This window comes from Loxodonta africana, chromosome 1 (genome assembly GCF_030014295.1).
Source record: "Loxodonta africana isolate mLoxAfr1 chromosome 1, mLoxAfr1.hap2, whole genome shotgun sequence".
Taxonomy (NCBI): domain Eukaryota; kingdom Metazoa; phylum Chordata; class Mammalia; order Proboscidea; family Elephantidae; genus Loxodonta; species Loxodonta africana.
Window position 1 is genome coordinate 47,597,715 of NC_087342.1, and position 23,631 is coordinate 47,621,345.

The 23,631-nt window shown below is 47.2% G+C and overlaps 1 protein-coding gene across 6 annotated transcripts in view; it reads left to right on the forward strand.

Annotated features, from left to right (window-relative positions):
• Positions 1-23,631, forward strand: part of RREB1 (ras responsive element binding protein 1) — a 145,572-nt gene that overhangs the window by 48,195 nt on the left and 73,746 nt on the right. For all 6 annotated transcript variants that reach the window (XM_064280217.1, XM_023557665.2, XM_010597562.3 and 3 more), the window contains exons 2-4: positions 16,546-16,665; positions 20,317-20,437; positions 21,062-21,271. In XM_064280217.1, the coding sequence (XP_064136287.1) occupies positions 21,104-21,271 (168 nt within the window). In that variant the 5' untranslated portion in view covers positions 16,546-16,665; positions 20,317-20,437; positions 21,062-21,103. The remainder of the gene's footprint in view (positions 1-16,545; positions 16,666-20,316; positions 20,438-21,061; positions 21,272-23,631) is intronic.

Sequence of the window (23,631 nt, forward strand, 5' to 3'; positions counted from 1 at the left end):
GGTTTATTTTTTAATTTCTGACAGCTTGAAGGTCAGAAAAACATTGGTCAGTTTTCACCTTCAAAGGACTGATGAAGAAACAAAGATTCAGCCAGCCCACCCCCCAAACGCCTTTTAATGAGTCACTTTCCCACTCTCCCTGGTTGAGACTGTCTTGAATTTTATAATTTATTTAATCCTGCCTTTTAACTTGTTCGTTTTGTCTGTGTATTGGAATCTGAGAACAACCGTTGAGTGCATAGGGGGACCGATGGTTTTAATTATTGCCTTCTGTTTAAAAGACTCACTGAGGAAATGCTTGTTACCTTTTGTTAATTGCAAAACAAACATCCTTCAGGAGAGCACAGTCTATTCTGGGACCCCTTTGAGATTCCCCAGAATGGATAGGGCTTGGGCCATGTTTACGCCCATACGTGGAACTCTTACAGAAAACCTCCTCGGGGCCCTTGCAGAGTTTACGGTTTAGAGATGGTGACAGGATGTACAGATGTACAGAAAAACCCTGTTACTAAAAAGTGGCTCGAAGTCTGGGGCAAGCTGCTGAATGTAAGGAACTTGATATTTCAACATCAAACAGCCAAAGAATACTGGGGGAAGAATGCCATAGACCCGTTCTGACTAATATAATAGCCACCAGCCACCCGGGGCTAAATAAATTTAAATTGAAGGTAAAATTGATCACCTCAGTCACACTAGCCACATTGCAGGTGCTCAGTTGTCACCTGTGGCTAGTAGCTGCTGTATTGGGCAGTGTGGATAGAGAACAGTCCCACTATTCCAGAAAATTCTGTCAGCCAGTGCTGTGCTAGAGCGTACCAATACAATGTTTTATCTAGTCTCATCCCACAGTACCTAGACATTCTCCCAGATTCACCTCAAATTTTTTTTTTTTTTTTTAACATATTGGTTTCATATGGTAGGCTCTTTGAAAGAGGGAGGGCAGATATGGGTTTTTCTTTTGAGTTCAATTCTTGGTGAAGTTTTGTGTAGACTTGTGACCTTCTGTAAGCTGAGGTTGTTGGAGCACTTGCCATCACGTCAGCAGTTTATTGTGGTCCGTTGTCATTAGTGAGGTCCAGTTGGCAATGAATATGTGTGTCTGTACGGATAAGTGTTGTGTGTTAGGTTTTAACCACAAGCCTTTCATCTGCCACTGCTTGGGAGCCCTCCTTTCCCTGTTTTCCCGCCCCTTCTGGATCTTCCCCTCTTCCCCTTTCCCCATCTGCTGCTTTCTGGCTCTGGACATTCTTAGGTTTTCTTATCTTTAGAACAAAACTCCTCTGTTAACCCTGCTCCCTGATAACCAGTCCCATCCTGCTATAGCCTCTCATACTGGTATTCTTCCCCTTCCTCTCAGCTAACTGCCTTGTCGCCCACCGCTGCCCAACCCAGGAAGCCCGGCATCCTTTCTATCTCTCCCTCACCTCACCCTCACCTCACCCCTCACTGCAGGTTGGCCTCTGTGTCCTTTCAGTTCTGCCTCAGTGATACGTGCCCATCCCTCCCTGACCTCATTTCTGTCTCTCAGACCAGTGTATAGCCTCCTACCTGGGTTGCGTGCCTCTAATCTCCTAAAACCATCAAATCCAGTTTTTAAAACTGCCAAAGCTTTTTAGAAATATGGATGTGATTATTTCATTCCATGGCTAAGAAAGGGGGGGCCCTGTGGCCTACAGGATAAAGCTTCACCCCTCTAAGTGGAACTCTGACCTCCACATAACTTTGCCAGCCGCATTTTCTGCCATTTCCCGCACTCCTGTCCCTCCTTTCACACAGGCGGTGGTGTGGTCTGACGGGTCCCCAGGGTTTTGTTTTCACAGGCCAGAAAGTAACAAAACTTTTGCAGTTAGACATGGGCTTGCCATTTTTTTTTTCTTTTGCCAAGGAAGGGCATTAAAAAATAACCTCAACCATCTACTATCTTTATTTGATTTTAAATGGTGGCGTTTTAACCTAAATAATAAATTCAGTATTCTAAGAAACTGAATGAAGTGTCTGGTTTTTCTCATTTCACTGAAGAAGGATAAAAGCGCTGGCATATAGGAGCTAATGCTTTAGCCACACTGTTCTCCAGATGTGCCCTTTGGGTCTCTTTGCCATTCCCCATGCGTTTCCTTCTGGCTGGAATGCCGTTTCTTCCTACGTAGACATGAGCCGCAGCCTGTTCCAAACTGAGGTTTGCTTTCACTCTCCTTCCTCACACTCCGAGCTTACCTCTGGTGTGCCCTGCAGCTCCAACATGCTTGGCTCAGGAACATCTTAAGCAACTAATTTTAACACCTTGCAGATAGCACAGGTTTTCCTGTGCATGCTAAGGCTTTGGCCTGGGCATATCTGAAAATGGTTACTGATGGGCCTGGAACTTAAATTGCAGGAAGCTGAGAAGACGAGTTTTTTTAATGACACATATGTTTGGTAGTAGAAGCCAGTGCGATGGTGAGTGTAAAGAAGTGAAACATTTTCAAGCCTGGGAACTTGGACAGGTTAATGTGTCCCTTTTTCTCTTTCTACGTCTAAAAAAAAAAAAACTTAAGGGTGCATTTGCCTGATACTAGGTTGTGCAGAATATATGATTAGAACCAATAGCGTGGTGCTTCCAACATCTCCATGTAAGATAGGTGTAACTAGAATTATTTTGCATATCCATCTTGCAAATTCTAGTCTCTTTAGTGGGGTGAAAAAAAAGTCTTCACAATTAGTTTTTTTGTGGGGAGAGTCTTGAAAGCATTCTTACTTCGACTTAAGCAAAAAGATGTAAGTGAGCCTGAAAAAGAAGTTCTCTTTCTTAAAAGCATCAAGGAGTCCTTGGGTGGCACAAACCGTAAGCGCTAGGCTACCAAAAAGGTCATCCCTGTGAGCCCACCCAGAGATGCCTCAGAAGAAAGGCCTGGTGATCTTCCAAAAGGGCACCGTTATGAAAACCCTGTGGAGCACAATTCTGCTCCGAAACACATGGGATCTCCATGAGTCAAAATCAACTCGACAGTAACTGGTTTGGTTTTCTTGGGTGGTACAAACAGCTACTAACGGAAAGGTTGGAGGTTCAAACCCATCTAGAGGTTCTCAGAAGAAAGATCTGGCTCCAAAAAATCAGCCAATGAAAACCCTGTGAAGCACAGTTCTACTCTGACACACGCGGAGTCTCCAGGAGTTGAAATTATCTTGACAGCAAATGTTTTTTGTTTTGTTTTTACAAGAAATAAAAAGATGTTGGGTTTTTTTTTTTCTCTTACATGCTTGTCTTTCCTGCAAACAGTGTGTTCACTGTGGCCAGGTAACAGATTGTTATATAATCTGTTAGACCTTTTTTTTCCCCCCTTTAGGAAAAATCTCTTTCCAGATTGGGAGCGTGCCAAGATGCCCCTGGCCTTTAATGTAGTTTATGGGAAGATGTTTGTTATAATTTAAAATCTGTTAAGTAAGTGAGGCCATTCTCTTGGATTATATTTATTTTAACTTCTGCATTTTAGTTGTAGGGCCGGCAGAGCATGAGACGGGGTTTGTGTGAACATGTATGTGCCTGGGTGCAGTGGACTGCATTTTCTTTCCAGAATTGTAATGAAGCATCTTAAGGCTTTGAGAAAGTTTCCTCGGGCATATTCAGCAAGTGTGGTAGATGCCGTTGTTTCGCAAGTTGTCTGTTTTCTTTGTCTGTACAGGTTGTTCCTAACTTCATGGCTGGGAGGAAGTTGGGGATGCTGAAGAGTGCTCACCTTGTGGCTGGTGGGGCTGAACCTGTTATCTGGCTCCTGTTCTCAGAACCCCGCCTCCCATTCCCTGCCCCCCAGGTCTGAGTGTCACCCTGTGGCTATAGGAGAGGAGTTGAAAAGAATGCAGGCTTCAGGATTTTGCTTGGGAAGGACTTAATTCTTCTGGTCTCTGCAGACCCTGTTCTATCTTGTCTGCTTTCTAAAAACCAAACCTGTCGGCATCCAGTCGATGATTCCGATTCGTAGCGACCCTATATGACAGCGTTGAACTGCCCCATCCAAGGAGCGACTGGTGGTTTCCAACTGCCGACCTTTTGGTTAGGAACCAAGCTCTTAACCACTGTACCACCAGGGCTCTGCCTGTTATCTAGCCCCACAAAAAAAAAAAAAGATCCTAAAAATACTGGCTCCATTTTGAATATTGGTGTAGAAATTGATATTGTAGCCTGAATCTGTAACCTCGCTTCTAGAAGTCACTCATTTCCCTCCATTTTCTCGTGGTCTTGTGCACCCTTATGCCCAGTCCCTGTCTCCAGTCTCCCATCCAGCCCTTTCACCTCTGAGGTTGTGAGGTGTTAAAGAACGTTCAGGCAAGAATGTTTTTCTGTAGTTGATTTTGGAAAGATTACGTATGCCCCAGAAAGGAACTCTGGGGGAATGTTTTGAACATCTAATTTGATCGTCATGTGGACCCATTGACCTCATGCATGCTGATGTGGTGCTGAGAAGATGGAACTCCTGTCCTTTAGTGGAAGGGAGTTAGGATCCTCTGTCCCCTGATGTATGAATCCCATTTGGTCGTCCCAGCCAGTAAGTGACATGCTCTGTCTGACAACCACCATCATGCACAAAAAAAGTAGGTTTCGCTATTCAGAGTCAGTAGATGCTCAGCAGGAAAGAAAGAAGGTGCATTCGAGACCCGACCTTATAAATGCACAGACACCTTATAAATGCACAGACACGGCAACAGAAGCTTGTCAGGTGCGGAGTTAGGGCTGAGGGACGTCCAAAGCACCGTGGCTTGCCCTCCCGGTACAGATGAGAATACTAGTGATTTCTCGGCCTTTGGCTTGTGCATGGAGGTACATGCTGTACTGGTCTGAGTTTCAGTGGGTTAAGGAAGTTATTAAATGCTACTGAATCATTTTAATAGTAGTATAAACTCAGTTTAACTTGAGCTACTGTAACTGACTTCTGGGGTTTCTGGGATTTCTAAGGCTAATTCTTGTGTTTGTCACATATGGGGAGCAAATAGAGCCTGAAAGAGAAGTTTTTTTTCTGAAAAGCATCAAGCCTCTCCCACTTGGAGGCGCAGGGAGTGCTGGTAGGTTGGACTTCGAGACTTTTAAAGTTGGAACTGAAATGGATGCCGGGTAGGTGTTGCTCAGGCATTGTTCCAAGGTACTAGAGGCAAGTAATATTTTAAACAAGGCAAACAGCCCCTCTAGGCAAGCAGCAGGAAATTCAGCCCTTGGCTTCACGTTGTTGTGAGGTCAGCGGAAGATAAAAGTGTGGACTGTTGGAGGCGAGGCCCCTCCTATCGCTGGATGGCGAACTGTTAAGGGGAGATAAAGGGAAAGAGTAGGGATGTTCTTTTTGAACAAAAACATGAAGGTGCCTTTATCACATGCTCTGCACTAAAATAAAGGGGTGAGCAAGAGATGGCTGAGTCGTAGGATACTTGAAGAGTGCTCTTTGAGAAGCTGGATTTGACTTCACAAATACACTGAAGCACTTTTGTGTCATGAGAACAGTGGTCCAGGTCGGTCCTTTTGCAACCCAGATAGTCCACTTGGTTGGGAATTTTTGCATTAGTTATTTCTTAAATTTAACAAGTGTTAACTTGGGTTTCCAAATGTTCGTGCTACCGAGATTTTCACTTTTGAGGCACGTGACCCCCAGGGACCTTGATGGAAGCGTTAGGCTGTCCTTGGGCTGAGCAGAAGGCCCCACACAGAGCCGGTATACGCTGTGTGGGCATCTGCAGGGCTGTCTTTAGGGGTGGTGAGTGCATGCCAGGCCTCTCATTGCCTTGGTTTCTCAGCAGTGTCTCCATCTCTTCTTAGGTTTACTTCTGAGGCCGGCTGAGCTATTGTGAAGGTGTGGGAGGGTTTTAAGGAAGGGACCTGTCCAACTGGTGTTTATCTCTCCTTTTTAGACTTCCCTTCGTATTCTTTGTAACACTTGGGGAAAGCTTAAAGGTTTGCAAGGAGTCCCTGGTCTGCTGATAACTGAAAGACTAGAGGTTTGAGTCCACCCAGAGGCACCTGAGAAGCAAGGCCTGGGAATCTACTTCCGAAAAAATCAGCCACTGAAAATCCTATGGTGCACAGCTCTGTTTTGACATACATGGGGTTGCTGTGAGTCAGAGTTGACTCCGTGGCAACTGGTTTGGTTCATAGGTGGTTCGCAAAGAGGCTGTCTGTTTCCCCGAGTGGGATCTCGCAGGCTTATAAAGGGGGAACCCACGCTCAGGAGCCGGGGTATTTTCAGTGCTCTGGGTGAGCACAGCCAGACACAAATGAACACATGTGCTTTTCACTTATGGAGATTGTCTCTGAACCTACTGGCTTGGGGCCTCTGCTCCGTGTGGTGAAGCCCCAGCGCACTTAGACACCCCAGGGAGTGCAGTTGTGAGCTAACGACATTGCATTGGGGGCAGTGCAGCCAAGGAGGTCAGTGCCTGGCACTCCTTCAGCACTGTGCTAATCCCCAGGACACTACCCGCCTTCTGAGGAGCGCCTCTGCTGTGAAAGCTCGTTAGTGTCCTTGGAGGGCAAGCACGGCCATTCTTGCCACTTCTGCTTCCAGCTGTCTGGACCAAGCCGGTAGACAACCGAGTCTGTAGACGGACACCAAGCAGTGTCCCATTCTGCCTGCAGTAGCTTTTCCTTTGCTCAATTTAAGAAAAACCATTTGCTCGCCAGTGTCTTGGGTTTGTTGGCTTGTGATAAACACTTACCAACCACTGTGTCTCAGGGTGTTTGTTTTTCTTCGTATGTGCAGTGGTGAATCATTTTTTTTGTGGTAAAATAGGGAGAAAGGTCATCCACCACACCGCGTAGAGGGCCATTTATCCAGCTCCTGGCGGCTGGGCACAGTGAATCCTCAGGTTGTCATTTTCAGCTGATGGTTTGTCATGTCTGATCACCCACGTGACATGTTGACCACAGCTGGCCACTTTTCCAGTGGAGAGGGAAGATTTGACCTTCTCCTTCCATCACTTGGCAGGTCAGAGGAATGCTTTCTCAAAGCTGTTGGGGGAGAGCATTTTGAACAACCTTTTATCTTCACAGAGTAGTTTTAGTTTTATAAGGGGGCCAGCATCCTGAAACTGCCCTGAGTTATGGGAATTGGAACCCCAGCCCCTAGGTTAGCCACCTGCCCTGGGGTTGTTTCACTAGCAGGCAGCTTCCCAAGGGGAAAGTGGAGAATCTTGTTTCTGCTGTGGCCGACCCTTTACCCAAGCAGGAGCCTCGGGGCCTGTGACATAGTTGCAGGATATTGCCCAAAACTGTCTGCAAACTGCTCCTCAACTTTACCCCAGCTTCTTCCAGAAAGCTGCAAATGTGACTGGGGGTACTCATATCCACTTCTTAGGAGGTCACAGAACGATCCAGTTACTAAAGCTCCGCCTGGAAGTCTGAGGCAAGTTGCTGGGCGTAAGCTACACACATCCATATTCCAGAGTTAGGAGCAGAGAGGTGCTGGTGAATTTGGGGAAGGAAGAGCCACACTGGCGTATGAGCCCGAAGTGCTCGCTTCTGTGATAAAGCAAATATGAAGAAGGATTTGTTGGAGTGGCAAACTGAAACCAGAGGAGTTTTATTTCCTGCTGGCCATGCAGCCTGGCGGGCGTGTCAGCAGCTGTTCTCATCGTTACTGGCAGCGGGATTGCATTCGTGATAAGACACATAATTTTTATATTTAATTTTTAAATTCAAGGGGCGGGGCGGATGTTTTTAATAGATGGCAAATCTGGGCCCCTGCCCTCAGCACATGGCCACTGTGGTCAGTGAGGCCGCGGTGTGGGTCAGGGAGCTGGGGGGCCAGCCTAGGTGCTCACTGGGAATGTTGGGAGGTGGACAGCCTAGAATGTGGATAGCCCATCATATCCCATCTGTGAAGCGCCCTGGTACATGCTCCTTTGGCTGATTTCTATACTGTAAGGTATGGAGCGTGGGTATTATTAGCTTAACTTTTCAGGTGAGGAAACCGAGGCTCTGAGAATTCAGTGGCTCCCTTGGTGGCAAGCTAGGCTTCCCGGCCAGGATTTAAGACTCCACTGTGGGTGCTCTCTAAGTTAAACCTTGCTGGGTCATTCTCCTGTGGGTGCTTCTGGATCTTACCGGATTGTAAAAAGGGGACTATCCTCGCAGAAGTGCAGGATCTGGGAGTCAGAAGTATTACCTTAACCTGGCCTCCTGCCTGCTGTAGGACTTAGGTTTTTTATTTTCTCGTGATAAAATATGTATAACAAAGCATTCGCCATCTTAACCATTCTTAAGCGTGTGATTCAGTGACATTAACTGCACTTAGCATGTTGTACAGCCGTCACCCCTGCCCACGTCCAGAAGTTTTTCATTGCCCCACACAGAAACTCAACACCCCTTAAGCAGTAAATCTCCACTCCCACCCGAGCACCTGGTAACTACCAATAAATTTTGGTCTCTATGCATGTGCCAGTTCTAGATACCAGATACCTCATAGAAGTGAGATAACACAGTGTTTGTCCTTCAGTGTCTGACTTAACATAACGCTGCGTAACATGTACAGAACGTTGTTTCTCTTATGGCTGAATCCTATTTGGTTTATCCATTCACCTGTTGATGGACACTTGGGTTGGTTCCACTTTTTGGCTACGGTGAATAATGCTGTTATGAAGATTGGTGTACAAGTCTCTGTTTGTATCCTTTCTCAGTTTTTTGTGCACACGTATGGGTATGTATGCATACATATACACATGCCTAGAGGTGGAATTGCTGGAGGACTTTCTTTTACAATATCAATTGCTAGTGGTTTTTTTAATGGTTGAATACTCCCAGGAACAGCAGGCTCACTGCTGTATCAGGCATCAGTCCATTTGTGGACAGCATTAGCTGTTCAGAGTTCTAATATAAAGAACTATGGAGTCTCAGACATGCTTCCCATATCCTCTCCCATCTGTACCTAATTCCTGTCCCTGGTGGACGCTCCCTCCGCACACCTGCCCTTCTGACGTTGGCAGCTAGCTCTTCAGTGCCTTCAGTTCTTTCTCCTCAGTGGGCTGGGCATCTGCAGTTCCTTCAGCCATTTCTTGTTTCCCAATCCTTTGGTTGGCTAGTCATCCTTCTCTGAATGGTTTTTTGTGACCCTCTTTGTGATGCAGTGGAAAGTACAAGAATTTTGGAGTCTGGGCTAGAATCCTGGCCCTGCCCCTGCCCCATAAGGCTTTATAAATATCCAGCAAATAACCATTACCTTGGAAGCTTTTAGGAAGGAGTAAACAGTATAATACATGTAAAGCCCCTCACACATCTTATGGCAGTCTGTCACAAATGTATGCCCCTAGTCACTCAGTCAGGAAGGGAGAGTCGTAGTTGGACAGACATGTGGACTAGACTTCTGCTACTTTGAGTTAAATTGTGCTATTACTTAGAGCAACATCCTTTTTTGATTTTTAAATTCCTCAGCTAAGGTATACCGTGGAGACCTCTCTCCACCCTTTCCTGTACCTGTGTCTGCCTGATAAGCCAGCAGAGCAGATCTTAGGGTTTGCTGGCCATGGGGCTCCCAAACTGAATCCCCTCCAGGTCTCTCCTGTTGGTGCATCTTGGGTCTTTCTTGCCCCCACACTGTAGGTGTAGGTGGGAGTGCATGCCCTCCCGCCTTTGCCTCCTCTGCCTGGTATGAGGGCTTCCATGTTTAGACACAGGTCACCTTGGTGGCTCCTTCCCCACCAGCTTCCTCGGACACAGTGCAGAACATACAGGCTTCTGGTAAGTTGGGCAAGAAGGTGATGAAATACCAGGTCTCGGTGGCCAGGCAGGAAAACAAGTTTAGGAAAGGACCAGCTTGCCCAGGAGGGAGCGGGCTTGGACTTTGCTCTCCCACAGCTGGTCGTCCCTGCCTCCCACAAGAGCTTGGGGCTTTGTAACAAATGGCTGCCAAGTGGCAGCTGTTTCTTAGCCTCGAGAATCTGGCAGTCATTAAATTCTGTCCGTGAGACATGCTCCCGGGAGAGGAGCCGTGCTCCCGGGAGAGGAGCCGTGCTCCCGGGAGAGGAGCCGTGCTCCCGGGAGAGGAGCCGTGCTCCCGGGAGAGGAGCCGTGCTCCCGGGAGAGGAGCCGTGCTCCCGGGAGAGGAGCCGTGCTCCCGGGAGAGGAGCCTCACGGAGTGGAGTAAACCTAGTCGTCTTCATTTACAGACAGAAAGGCTTCTAATCAGGACTTTGCCCCACTTCCTTCCTCTGAAGATGCACCGGGCAAGCCCAGAGGGCCAGGAAGGAGAGCGGTGTATCACAGGATGGCTTTATCTGGCACGGACCGAAGACCCTTCCATTCTGTAGCAGTTTGTATTCCAAATACTAAATTTAATCTCACTTGTTCAGATACATTTGGGAGCCCAGGCCTCTGTCTTGGAAGTTCAACAAATGCCTCTCTGCTGAAATTGTATTTACTCTGACAATTAAAATGTCCAAGTCATTTTTAAGAGGGAAACTGCCTACCAAATGGGACCGGTCACCACTCCCCTGAGCCACTCCTCACACCCCCACACTTTACCAAATATTAAAGAAACATTCCTTTTGAAAAGTGGCATCAGCAGCTTGTCCTTCCTGGTAAAGTGCTCTGGGGCTGAGGCCCCTGGGCCATCTGCAGTGTCATCAGAGCCTGGGACCCACCCTGCCCTGGAGGGAAGATCTCCATGTTTCTCTCCATCCTCGGTCACACTAAGAGACAGGCTGCAGTAGATCAGGAGCCATTTTTAAGGCTGATGGGGAGCCTTTTGGTTGCTTTCCCTCCGGATTATCCTTTCTGAGTTCTTCCTTCCTTCCCCACTCCTGGTTACACAGTTCCTGTCCCTCAGGAGCCAGCGGGAGTGAAGACTTGAAGGAGGGTAGGGTGTCCAGGGCCCCCAGAAATCCTGGCTGAGCAGCCCAACTGTTCGATAGTACCCTCGAGGGAGCGTTCAGATGTGGCGAAAGCCTGTGGGTGGCTGAAGGGCCCGGCCTGAGAGCCACACGGAGGCCGGCCCAGGGCTTGGCTTCCTGTGAGCGCTGCAGGCCGGCCTCCCTTCTCTTGCTCACATCCGACTCCCCCTGTTCCTGAGGAAGCTAGAAATGGGCCTTGCTGCAGAGACAAGTCCCTTTCCCCCTCTTTTTTGAAACCAGAGTGAGCACTGGGTTTTCCTTTGGGTGTGTGGCTCACACAGCCACTCCTTCCAGGTCCTCCAAGGGAGGCCTTGATTCTGTGTCACATCTGCATAAAGGCTCCAAGGCTGGTTCTCTAGCTCAGATCAGAATCCCCTGGAGGCTGCACACCCTGCCCCGCCCTCTCTGAGGTGGGGCCCAAGAATTTGCATTTCTAACAACGGGTGGGGACCACGTGTGGAGAATCACAAAGTTGAAGGTTAAGTGGTGTTCAACTAACGAGAGGAGACTGGGTTTTCCTTCTTATTGTATTTGCGTAAGTTTTGATCTATGCAGTTCTGGTTTTTACTGGCCACTCTCCTCCCCAGCCCCACCACTTCCTGAGCACACACCTTGCTGGCCTGGAGTTTCCACCCCATGCCTCAGGCTTCTTCTTGCTCCGGTTGGGGCTGCAGCTCCTCTGCTGCAGAAGCTGCCAGGACACTGGTAGTTTTTGAGCTCACGCTTCTCCTTGGAGGATCAGCTGGGCCAGGACTTGGCTGGTGGGGGTTTGGAGCAGGGCCTCGTGGGGACCTGGAGTCTCCCAGCCTGGCTGTTCATAGAGCACAGGGTTAGACCCCGAATTCCACCCATCCCTCCTCACAGCACGGACAGTGGCTCCAAACCACCATCATCCTATGTAAGAGCCTTTGCCAGCCTGAGGTGGGGTCCCGTCCTGCTTCCTGTTCAGAGAGGTGAAGATGGCCATGGTGGGAGGGCTCCTTTTTCCTTCCTAGAAACATGGGGAAATGGAAGGCCGAGGCTGAGCAGTCTGGAGGGCAGAGAGAACTCGGAGTAAGTTAGAAATCAGAGATTGTGACAGAGTGAGCACATCTGTTGCCTCAAGCCCTATGCCAGAGTCACAGATTTTGCCCAAATGAAACTTACAGGGTTTAGAAACTGGATTCACTTTGCTCTACCATGGAACGGCCCTATGACCTTTGAGACAAGTTACCTAACCACCTCTGTGCCTTGGTTTCCCCATCTGGACAGTGGAGTTGTCCTCATAGGGTTGGTGTGAGGTTAAATGAGATAACGCACTTAGCCTGTGCCACACAGTGCTGTAAAATCTCTAGCTACTGTGATTACTAGGACAGAGATAGAGGTAGAGTGGGCCCTGAACCCAGAGCCTTGGGTCAGTGGGAGTGGGGGAGGCTTCACATGGAAAGTGGCACGTGAGAGGTCGCGCGGGGGTCTAACGTTCTGCGGAAGAGGGGCTGAGCAGAGACATTCGGGTTTGGATAATACATGGAGACTAGGGGAAGGGAGACCAGGAGGTAAGTTGGGGCCAGAGCATGGAGAGCCTTGAATGGTAGGTTCAAGGGTGACCGTTTCCTGTCATCTTGAGGGGAAGGAAGTGGGGGCTGTTTTGAAGGCAGAGCTCAGAAGAAAACCAAAGAGGGAGGCCTACATCAGTCTGGTGTCCTGAGTTGGCGCTTATACCTTCACCCCATGCTTTGCTGTCCTGAACAAGCGGTGCACCCCCATCTCTTCTCTGCAGCCCCTCCTCATCCACGGGAGGGGCTCCAGAAGTGGCTAGAGCAGCTCCCGGGGCCTAATTGCTGGGAAGCCCTACGGGACACTCCAAAGCTCGGTTTTACCAAAGCCTGTGCCAGCACGGGGTTGGGGGGGCGTGGGGGTGACTTTCACGGGCTGCCGCCCTATCCAGGGCAAAGACTGAACTGAAAGCCAAGAAACACATCAGCTTCCTGGAACTCGGCGCCATCATCACAGCTGTCTTAGCCTTCAGAGCACATGGGAGCAGCCTGGGGAGAAGAGACCTCTTCCCCCGAGGTTTATGGGCGGGGAGAGCAGCATGGCTGCAGCGGAGCATCAGATCTTCACCAATCTGTCCCCAGCCCAGCCTGCCTGAGCCTGTCCTTTGCTGCTTGTTCCCCTACGTAGTAACTCAAAGGCTGTTGGCCCATCCTGAGTCAGGCTGAACTGGTCGACTGTTATCAGTGGATCAACCATCCCAAGTATTTGGGGACATTTTCTCTGCTCAGCACTGTGGCCATCCTGGTTAAGTGTTGTAAAGCCCACTATTATATTGTCTGTGGGAACATTTTTTCCAGCCCTGTACCATCATCCTAGGCATATAAACTGACTCCATATTTCCTGGGGGCCTTAGGAAAGACTTCAGGTCTCACTTCAAGAATTCTTGGGTTTTTCAGAAGCTAGGACTCAGCCCTTTGTTTTCTACCATCCTGCCTTTTATCTTTCATCTCTCCATTGCTGTCTCCGGGATCTGGAGACGGGTCTCCTTAATCTTTTCTTTCTGGCTTTACATATCATTGTGCCTTATCTCCTCTGGGGCTGAGGGCTAACCCTCCCCCTACTCTTCATTTTCCCAGCTGGGACTCTGCCCTCTCCAGGTTATCCTTTTTCAGTTGGATTTGGGAAGATCTTGTGTAGGCAGATCAAGAAATGCGTCCTTGTCAGCACCCAGGAGACCCACCCCTTCATGCCTTCCACCCTGTGTCTTGTCACTCGCAGGATTCATCTTTGCTCATCACAGTGGAGGTGCGGGGTACCTGGAGGTTTCTTCTAAGAACCGTCTTGTAATTTTCCACTCTCCGAGTTTTGTGAAAGGTCCCTGGTTTGAGCTTGACTGCTGCTCTAAAAGTTGGCAGTTTGAATCCACTGGGGAAGAAAGTCCTGGCATTGGGCTTCCATAAAGATCACAGACCTGAAAAACCTATGGAATAGTTCTACTTTGTAATACTTTTGGTCGCTGTGAGTCGGAATCGACTTGACGGCAACAGGTTTGGTTTGGTTTGGTTTTGGGGTCCTGTGAACCTCTCAGGCATAGTGGAACCCAAAACAGAGTAGGTAACTCTTGTTACTTGGCTTAACAGAGTCGACTGAGACACTACAGAGTGTTCTTAATTGATGATGTATAGAGAGATTTACTTGGTCAGAGATCTTGAAAGTTTCTAGAAAATTCCATGGAGCAACTCTGCCATCTTCCTTCGCCACCCTGCCTCTCCAGACTTTTTCTTCCTAATAAAATTTGCTATTTTTAAATGAATAATAAAGGGAAGCTTTACTTGTTTTTTAATGGATATTTAGTTTCACCTCAGGCACCTTTAAGTGTGAATGGGTAGGGATGATCTGAAAGGAAATTTTGTTCATTTTGAGAACTATATGGGAATTTTAAGAAAACTGACTTGATTTATAGTTTAGAGGAGGGCGGGTTATATATCAAGTAAAACAAGGATTTTTATCCTGGTGCCCTTAGATGGGTTAATGGGACCCCAACCCTCCTGGTACTGAGCGCAAAATGTTGGGTGTACGGTAGGGTGCATTTTTCTGTGGGAAGGTCTGTAGTTTTCATCATTCTCAAGGGTCTTGATCCAAGAAACATTGAGAACTATTGGAGTCCTAAGTGTGCTTGGAGACTTAAAGGCTCCTTGCCCCACTTACAGGGGCACTATGAGTCAGAATTAACTGGACAGCAACAGGTTTGGTTTTGGTTTCTTGTCCCCTTTTAGGGGCTGTCTCTAGGGGGCACTCCTTGTCTCCTAATACTTTTAAAATCCAAAACACTTCTCAAAAGAGAAACACTCAGAGAAAAAGATGGAGAGTTTGAAGCACTCAGGTGTAAAAAGAGAAACTGGGGAGAATCATGGTATCAGACATGCTGGGGAGCTGCCTCTGATAGGAGGAGTTGGTAGTGTTTTTCTCACCCAGCAGCCCAGTCTAGCCTGGAGCTTGCCTGCTGCAGTTGCTCGGTAACTGTTTGTGGACCAAGTGAGTAATTCAGGATAACCACATGACCTGACTGGGGCAGGTCTTGTCTGCATGGTGGTTTGTTTTTCCTCTCCAGTTTTCTCCTGAGGAGCCCCTGTGGCACAGTGGTTAAGCTGTCGGCTACTAACTGAAAGGTTGGAGGTTTGAACCCACCAGCCGCTTTGTGGAAGAAGGATGCGGAAGTCTGCTTCCGTAAAGATTACAGCCTTGGAAACCCTATGGGACAGTTCTACTCTGTCCTATAGGGTCGCTATGAGTCAGAATCGACTTGACAGCAGTGGGTTAGGTTTGGTTTTAGTCTTCCAGTTTTAGACTCTTCAGCTTAGCTTAGGGATGCTGCAGTCAGAGACGAAGAGATGTGGCTGAATGTTTTTAGTTGCCATCGAGTTGGCTGCGACTCGTGGCACCCCGCGTACAGTAGAACGAAATGTTGCCCAGTCCGTCCTGCGCCATCTTCATGATTGTTGGTATTTTATTGCAGCCACTGTGTATTCCGAGCACCTTCCACCCTAGGGGGCCTATCTTCCAGCACTGTATCCGACAGTGTTCTCTTGTGATCCACAGAGTTTTCATTTTCTGGTTTTTGGAAGTAGATCGCCAAGCTTTTCTTGCTCATCTGTCCACTGAAACCTGTCCACCATGGGTGACCCTGCTGGCATTTGATAGCTTCCAGCACCATAGCAACCTGCAGACCACCACAGTACAACTGACAGATGGGTGGCGGGCTGAGTGCTTTAGCCTTGGAGAATCCTACTTTCAGTCTCTAACTTTTTAGAGGGCTGTAGTTTTCTCTGGGTGTTTGATGCCCTTGATACCATAGAGGAGACCTTCTCAAACTCCTGAATGGCATGTGTCATTTAAAAGATGTTTTCTACATCTTCCCTACAGAGAGGGTGTGTTATGGAGACTTCCCCCATCCGTCAGGAAAACGTGTAACAATCTCTTCGTTACTTCAGAGGGACTGTTTATTTCTGATTTTTTTTTTTCTTTCTTCAGCTCTTTTCTTTTTTCCTTCCAATTTTGATAGCACTTTTCGTTATAAGCTGGTGGTCCATAGGCATCTACCTCTGAAGTGCTAAAAGTTGCACCTGAAGCCAGTAGTTCAAGCCATTCTCCAGTGGTACAAATGGTTAACATGCTCAGCTGCTAACCAAAAGGTTCGAGTTTTGAGTCCGCCCAGAGGTGCCTCAGGGAAAAGGCCTGGTGACCTACTGCTGAAAAATCAGCCATTGAATACCCTGTGGAGCACAGTTGTACACTGACACACATGGTGTTTCCATGAGTCAGAGTTGATTTGACGGCAGCTGGTCTGTTCAAGACTCACTGGACTCCTGTCACCCTTGTTTGGATGCTATTTGAAGTCTGGGTGGAATGTGAACTAGAAGCTTGTTGTGAGCACGGGCAGGAGGTGGGAAATACTCTGCTGCCTGTAATTTGTGTCCCTGGGTGGTTCCGATTACTAAGGTTGGTGGTTCAAAGCCACCCAGTGGTGTCACAGAAGAAAGGCCTGGCTATCTACTTTCATAAAGAATATAGCCAAGAGAACCCTATGGAGCTCAGTTCTACTCTGTAACATAGAGGGTTGCCATGAGTTGGATTCGGCTTGAAAGCAACGGGCTTGGGTTTAATTATCCAAAGACAGGCTCATTTCTGGTCTTTTGCCCCTTTTAATGTTGTCTCTTCTTGTTCTCATAGGTTGCTCCACATCTGTGCTCCAGAGGTGGTGGCTTTGAGGTGTGACTCTGCCCACGTTTGGGCCCAGGCCGTGCCAGCTCCTCAGTAAGGAGGGCCGGCCTGATAAAACAAAGAAAACAGGTCAGTTGAACATTGTTGACTTTCCTCGAGTCACAATAACTGAATGTTGCGTCTCCCCATACCCACCCCCCCACCCTTCCTCTGTTCACTTTGAATTGCCCTTCCCTCCCCCCCTTTTCCAGAGCCTCCAGGAGCTTTGATGCAAAGCCATGTTGAAATTGCAATTGAATTGCCAGTTCTTCTTGATGTAATGGGGCTGTGGTGTGGGATAAGAAACCCCAGAAGGGTGCCGACTGTTGGCCTTGAAGGAAGCAACACTTCAGACACCCCATTTCTTTCTTCTCCCACTTCACGCCTCTCCCCACCCCAAACCCAGATTGTCTGTGTGAAAAACCAGCACCCAGGCCAGCCTGCATGGTGATTTCAACAAAGAGAATAATTTCTTTTCAGAGCTGTGGTGTGTGACCGTCATCTAGGTGCGTGGTCCTCCCTGAGTCCAGCTGGAGAGGGTCGAATTAGAAAGGGCCCGTGGTGCTTGTTTGGGTTATTCTTGGTGGGTGGGTGGGTGGGTGGGTGGGTGGGTGTGTGTGTGTGTTTTCACAGTGGTGGGCTGATGTGTGGGATGGTGTCAGGGAGAGGAAGGGATACAGAGGGAGAGCGAGCGTATTAGGTCTGTAAATATCCGTAAAGAAAAATGTGCTTTGTCCGTGAACCTTAAACTGTTCAAATTCTGTTCAGATTCCCAGGGCAGAGTCCCTGATGTTGACAGTCCAAAGGTTTAAGTTTGTTAGTTTGGGTTATTGCTCTTATAACAATCCAGAGGGTGAGGGTAGGAAGAATAGACTCATTCTGGCCACCTTGCTTCTAATTAGTGTATTAAAAAAAAAAAACAAACCCAGTGCTGTCGAGTCGATTCCGACTCATAGCGACCCTATAGGACAGAGTAGAACTGCCACATAGAGTTTCCAAGGAGCACCTGGCAGATTCGAACTGCTGACCCTTTGGTTAGCAGCCATAGCACTTAACCAGTATGCCACTAGGGTTTCCAGGATTAGTGTACAGACGATCCTTGATGCTGAGGTGAATTTTTTTCTTCTCCGTAGAACAGTGAACTGAGCCACACTGTGCTTACACTAGGCTCTTTCCCTTCTTCCCTGCTCCGTGAACCCAAAGAGAATGCCCAGATATAAGACACAAGAGCCAACTGGAGTAAAGTCTTGTAACAGCTCCGAGACGCTTGTTGTTAACTGCTTCTGAAGCAACTTCTCCTTTCTGTAACAGTGCGGCGGCCAGTCTCATTTTGTCAATTGCACTGTCAGATCAGAGATGAGAAGCTTTTCTATTAAAAAAAAAATTGCTACTTATTTACATGCAAAGTAGGAAGAGAGTAGGTGATCTTGGCGTCATCAGTTTGCAGCATCATGCTTTACACTTGATCTCAAAGAGGGAAATAAACTTAGCAAATGTCTTCCTGTTCAGATAGAATGGGAAACAGCAAGTTCGTATGGTGTGTCCCTTTTCCAGTTTGGATAAGCCCTTGGAACAGCCAGCCCCTCTGTTGGCGAGCTGTAGCTACTTGCCTGTTGTTGTTGTGTGCTGTAGAGTCAATTCTGACTCATTGCAAGCCTATGGGACAGGGTACAGCTGCCCCATAGGGTTTCCTAGGCTGTAATCTTTACAGAAGCAAATTGCCAAGTCTTTTCTCCCATGGAGCGGCTGGTGGGTTTGAACTGCTGACCTTTTCAGTTAGCAGCTGAGCGCTTTAACCATTGTGTCACCAGGGCTCCTTAGTGACTTCCTAGGCATTGACACTTAAGTAAATTGCAAGAATGTATTGCTAATGTTACCAGTGACTGAGAAAAATTCTTAACCTGCAGTGTGGCTCTGTGTAGTTACATTTTTTGTTATTTCCCTCCTCGCCATTTTCTTTCCCTACTGAGTGAGAGAATTAGAACATATATATAGACATACACACACATTCACATTGTTACCCTCCCCATAGCTGATTTTTCGGGAGGTAGATCACCAGTTCTTTTCTTTCGAGGCACCTCTGGGTGGACTCGTAGAGTATATATTCAATACCTTACAATTTTACTTTTAGTCCAAAAGGTATGCATACTTACTTGTTTTCAGATTTGAGTACACTCTGCCATATTTTTTCTTTTGAATGTAGTGATAGACCAAAAGCAAGGTCATCTTCAGAGCCCTTAGCACCCCTGGGTGGAAGAGTCAGTTTTATTTTTACGGACATCACAATTACAGCATAGTCATTTTATAATTTGCTGAGGATTAAAAATTATGTATTTAAAAGAGTGAGATGAATTTGGTATTGAAAATATCCATTTATTTGAATCAGATAATTACATGCTAATCCACTGTAAGAATTTTAGGGAACTGCTGATCCGTTTGGTAGAAATCCATTAAGAAAGAAAAGCGGTGTGTGTACATGCACACGTGTGCCCGTGTGTATGTGTGTATCTCCCAGATAAACTTTCAAAGACAGTTAAGAGCAGGAAGTTTGGTACACAACTTTAAATAAGTTGAAACGTCTTCAGGCATGGGGAAACTTAATGGAAGGCCAGCAGTTTGTTGGTGCTTTGATTCTGGCCATAGCCTTCCTCTCTCCATGGGGAAGGATGGTGGGGTAGGGTGAGTCAGTACTAAATTGTATGTTTCTGTCGTTAGTCCCTGTTCCTACCATTTGGAAAACCATTAGATTCAAAATGTCTGTTAACAAGGAAAGTACATTTTGTCTCTTGACAAGGAAAGCACTGTCCCTGAAGGTTCTCCTCTGGTAGGATTTTGAGGCTGCAGCTGATTGCATACAGCACTTAATAAAGTTCTAGCTCCGGACTTTCCCTGCTACACTGCTAGAAAGCTGAGCGTTCGTAGAGGCTCTGGGTGTAACTATTTGTCAGATCCTCGTTTGCATCCCCTGACATTTGAGGAGACACCACAGAAAATCATGTCCTTTCTCATGTCATTTCTAAGCATAAGCCCTTGCTTCACCAGCTGAGATAATGAGCTTGAATCTTTACAGCTGGTTTGGACTTTCAGGACTTAGAAACTCATACCTTGGGATAAGGGGATATGTGCCTTACTGGCAGGGTTTCAGCTCTAGACTATCTTCCCAGATAAAAGGAGGGAAATAGTTTGCCTGTAGACAGATTTCTGGCCATAGCTATAGCCATAGGACTTCTCCTTGCAAGGAATCCCTGAAGAAGGAAACTATGATGTGGCTGTGGCTCAGAGCTCTCCCTTCGGTCATTCTGCTCATCTTTCCAGGCTTAAGTCTGACTCAATACCTTCTAGACTGTGGATTTCTTAACGACCTTGTTTTTGGTCAGTTTTAGGTAGAAGCACGAGGTGGGTCAGGTGGAATTTGAGAATCCTTAGGGTAGGGGAGGGCAGGAGGTACAGAATGAAAGACAATTCCGTGTATGTGTGTGTGAACATCAGAAAGTAAAATACCACAGAATCAGCTGTGGAGTGAGTGTGGCGGCACTGTAGGAGGCATCAGTTAAGGTTGAAAAACAACCATAGAATCTAGTTTTGGAAGAAACAGAAGATACAGAAACTGCCTTTCATTTGTGCTGTTTGTATTTCCGTGACTGTAGAGTCTGAGATTATGGGAAATGAGAGGGTTCAGTCTTTTCTTCACTAAAGTGACAAGACACTCACCAAACCTTTATACCTCTGCTTCCCTTCCAGGGCCAACCAGTGGCAGCAAGAGAAGAAAAGAGCAAGCAAGCGCAGACTCGTTTCCTGCTGCGTGGAGGACAGCTATAGCAGGGAAAATTCTGTAGTGTATCAGTTGGGGCAGAAAATGGAGGTAATTGGCAGTGGGGGGCAGGTTTTTCTTCTTCGCGTTTTCTCAACTCGTCCAGGTGTATTACTTATTTGTATTTTTAAAGTAACAGGCTTTCCTGTGTTGATTTGAAACTTGGCTGCAATTCTGATAGGGGTGATCTCTCAGTTGTCTTAGGTAATTTGAGCTCCCCCTTAAAATCACTGTATTGTGGCAGTAGGGTTAAGGGAATCCTCACCCTTAGTGTTTAGGTATGGGGCATTCATGTAGTAGTAAATGACTGTCCCTTCTTAGGAGGGTGCTGGCCAAATGGCAGCTCCCTGGGTTACCTAACTGTTGGTTCAGCCTTTCCCAGTTCTGCTCAGTAGAAGATTAGGAAAGGCAAAGAACCCTGCCTCAGATGACTTGTTGAGTCCTTTGGTGGCAGAAACTCAGAAAGAAGCAAGATCACCAGTTAGCCTCTGCTATGCCAGACCTTCATTTAATTGAAGGCTTGAATCATTACAGACATGAGTCCTGGTTTAAGCTGTAGAAAGCAGGCTTTAGGCTTTTTGACTTGACTTGCAGTAACCCAGGCCATTGTCACCTGGCCATTATCTCACCTGAACTTGACAGTGATCAATCACATCAGCAATTTCTGATTTTCAGTTCTACAACAGAGGCTTCTTAGAAGTTTAAACCCTTGTCCCAATGACGTCAAGCTCACCTGTTGGCTTGGAAGGTTCAGACTTATCGTCCATCAACACCATGATGTCAGCCGTAATGAGTGTAGGGAAGATCGCTGAGAATGGCGGGAGCTCGCAGGTCAAGTGCCCCACAAAGCCCCCAGGACCAAACCGGATCGGCAGGAGGAACCAGGTAAGCTTTTGCAGACTCGGCCCTGAAGCCTGGTGGGTTTAGTCATTGAGAACATTGGAAGAAAGATGTTCCCTTGAGACCCAGCTTTCTAAGACAAAACCTTGGCTTTGTTTGGAATTAAATAGACATACCCAGAGGCCTTAATAACGTTTCCAGAACAAATTTTTCAGAGCTTGTGTCAGTTTCCTTTCACGGAGAAAATTTTCTTTGCTGTGGTGTAAATGTTGGTGAAAGCACCCTTATTCTCTGCCTGTAATTTGATTTGAATGCGAGCTTTCTTCATGTGATGACCAAGACAGAGAACTCGACTTACTCTTTTGCAGTAATGTGGTTTGTTTCCTTATTCACACAACTGGTTAAAGGGATTTTCAAAGCCACTGGCTTGGTTTTTTTAGTGTCTTTAGATTAGGTAGCAAATAAGTAGTGTTTATACTGGGACTACTAGTCAGCCTTCCATCCTTGGAAGAACAGAATTTGGCTCCAGAGAATTCCAGTTAAGTTGCTGTTTAGGCCTCCTGAATTTTCTGGGGACGTTAGGTCAGGAGAAGCGGGAACGAGTAACTGGGCAGGGGTTGGGAGGCTGAATCACGTTATAAAAGTCTGCTTCCCCAAAGTCCATTGGGAAATAACATGAACCTTTTAATTAATGTACAGGTGGGCACTTATAAAAAGCTGTTGGCACTATGCTCTACTGACAGGTTAAGGAGTAAGCGGGGCAGAGGGTGAAGAGATTCATTTCTTCTCTGAATCCGTACAATACGAGTTGCCTGCTTAACTCCATGTTTCATTTCTTGTTTCTCTGAATTAATGGGGTTATACCAGACCCTCAGGGAGATGTTCTTCTGGGTTTATCTAGGTACCAGGGGTGGATAGGAAAGTAAACCTGTTGGATTTTGTGAATTGATCTTCTTTTTCATTAATAATCCTACCATGACTTTCCCTACGCAGAGATCTCTGAGCACATTTCTGATGCTTGTCTATAAATTCTTAGAAGTACACCATTAAGGCTTTGGATGCAGCACACCCTCCAGAAGAAGCGGCACCAGCTGACAGCCCCACCAGCTGTGTGTGAGAATGTCCGTCTCTTACCCCTTTCTCAAGGCCGAAGCTTGACAGTCACGTGATGCTTTAGGGTCACGGCATTGATCTCTTTTCTCTCTTTTTTCCTTTTTCTGCACATGCCTCTCTTCCTATGGGTACCTGAGAAAATACTCAGCCTGTGTGGCTGTGGCCTGAGCAAGAAGGAGAGCTAGCTCTGTGAAGAAAAGGTTTACTTCCACTCCCACATGATTGTCCGTCCATCCATCCATCCATCCATCCGTCCATCCGTCCATCCATCAATTCATTTAACAAAGTGTACCCAGTTCCTACTGCCAGTCAGGCCCTGGCCAGGAGCCCCACATCTCGTGATGAATGAGACACCCAAGGTCGATGCCCACTTCCTGCTGCTCCACCAGGGAACTGTGGCGTGGGAGAGGTGGCCCCTGCAGAGGCCAAGTTGGCGCAAGTCCAGGCTCTGGTCTGTAGCCAGTTGTTCAGAGATGGCAGTTACAGCCATTGCAGGAGCCCACCACACACACCTCACGTCCCACGTTAGTGGAGATTGACCTTGCCGTGGGGAGGAGCAGCTGGCGCAGGAGCTATGGGGCCATTGTCACCCACCTCCTCTTCTCCTTCACTGACTTGGCTTTTGAGAGGGAGATCCAGGCCAGAGGTTGCACGGCATATTCAGTGAATTTTTAAAAAACAAAACCCAGTGGGAAGAGTGCCAGAAGAATGAAGCATCTCTCTTACCTGTGAGCTGGACGGGAAGGGTGGAAAGAGGGAGGAGCCTCGTCAGGGCTACCAAAGAGCTCCAGAACAGATTAGCCCTGGCGGATTCCTGACAAGGCTGCCAGATTGTTTCATTATGGGATGGTTAGTTATCACATTAGCTGATAATTTTATCTGTCAGCTCAGGAAATGTGCTCCTTTCACCAGCAGGGCTGTCATAGCTGGATCTAACGTCCCCAGAGAGCCTCGGCAAGAGCCACAACACTCTCCTTTCTGTTGGGCTTGTTTTTGAAAATTAAGTCTGAGTCAACAGACCTCCTTCTCCCAAACCACCTTGGGCTTTGTCGCCCTGCCCTGTATGCCAACCTCAGAGAAAGCTTGGTTCCAGTTAATGATAAACCCCAGAGTCAATACCAGCCAGCTCCAAGGTGAACTCAAATGGTTTTGTTTTTCTTTTTAGATTTGTCTCCTCAGGAGGCTAGCTGGCCACTTAACAGGCCTGACTTTGCAACGTTTACAAGCATGCTACTAGCAAATCTTTCTTATAAATATATATATATGTATGTATGTATATTTTGTATGTATAT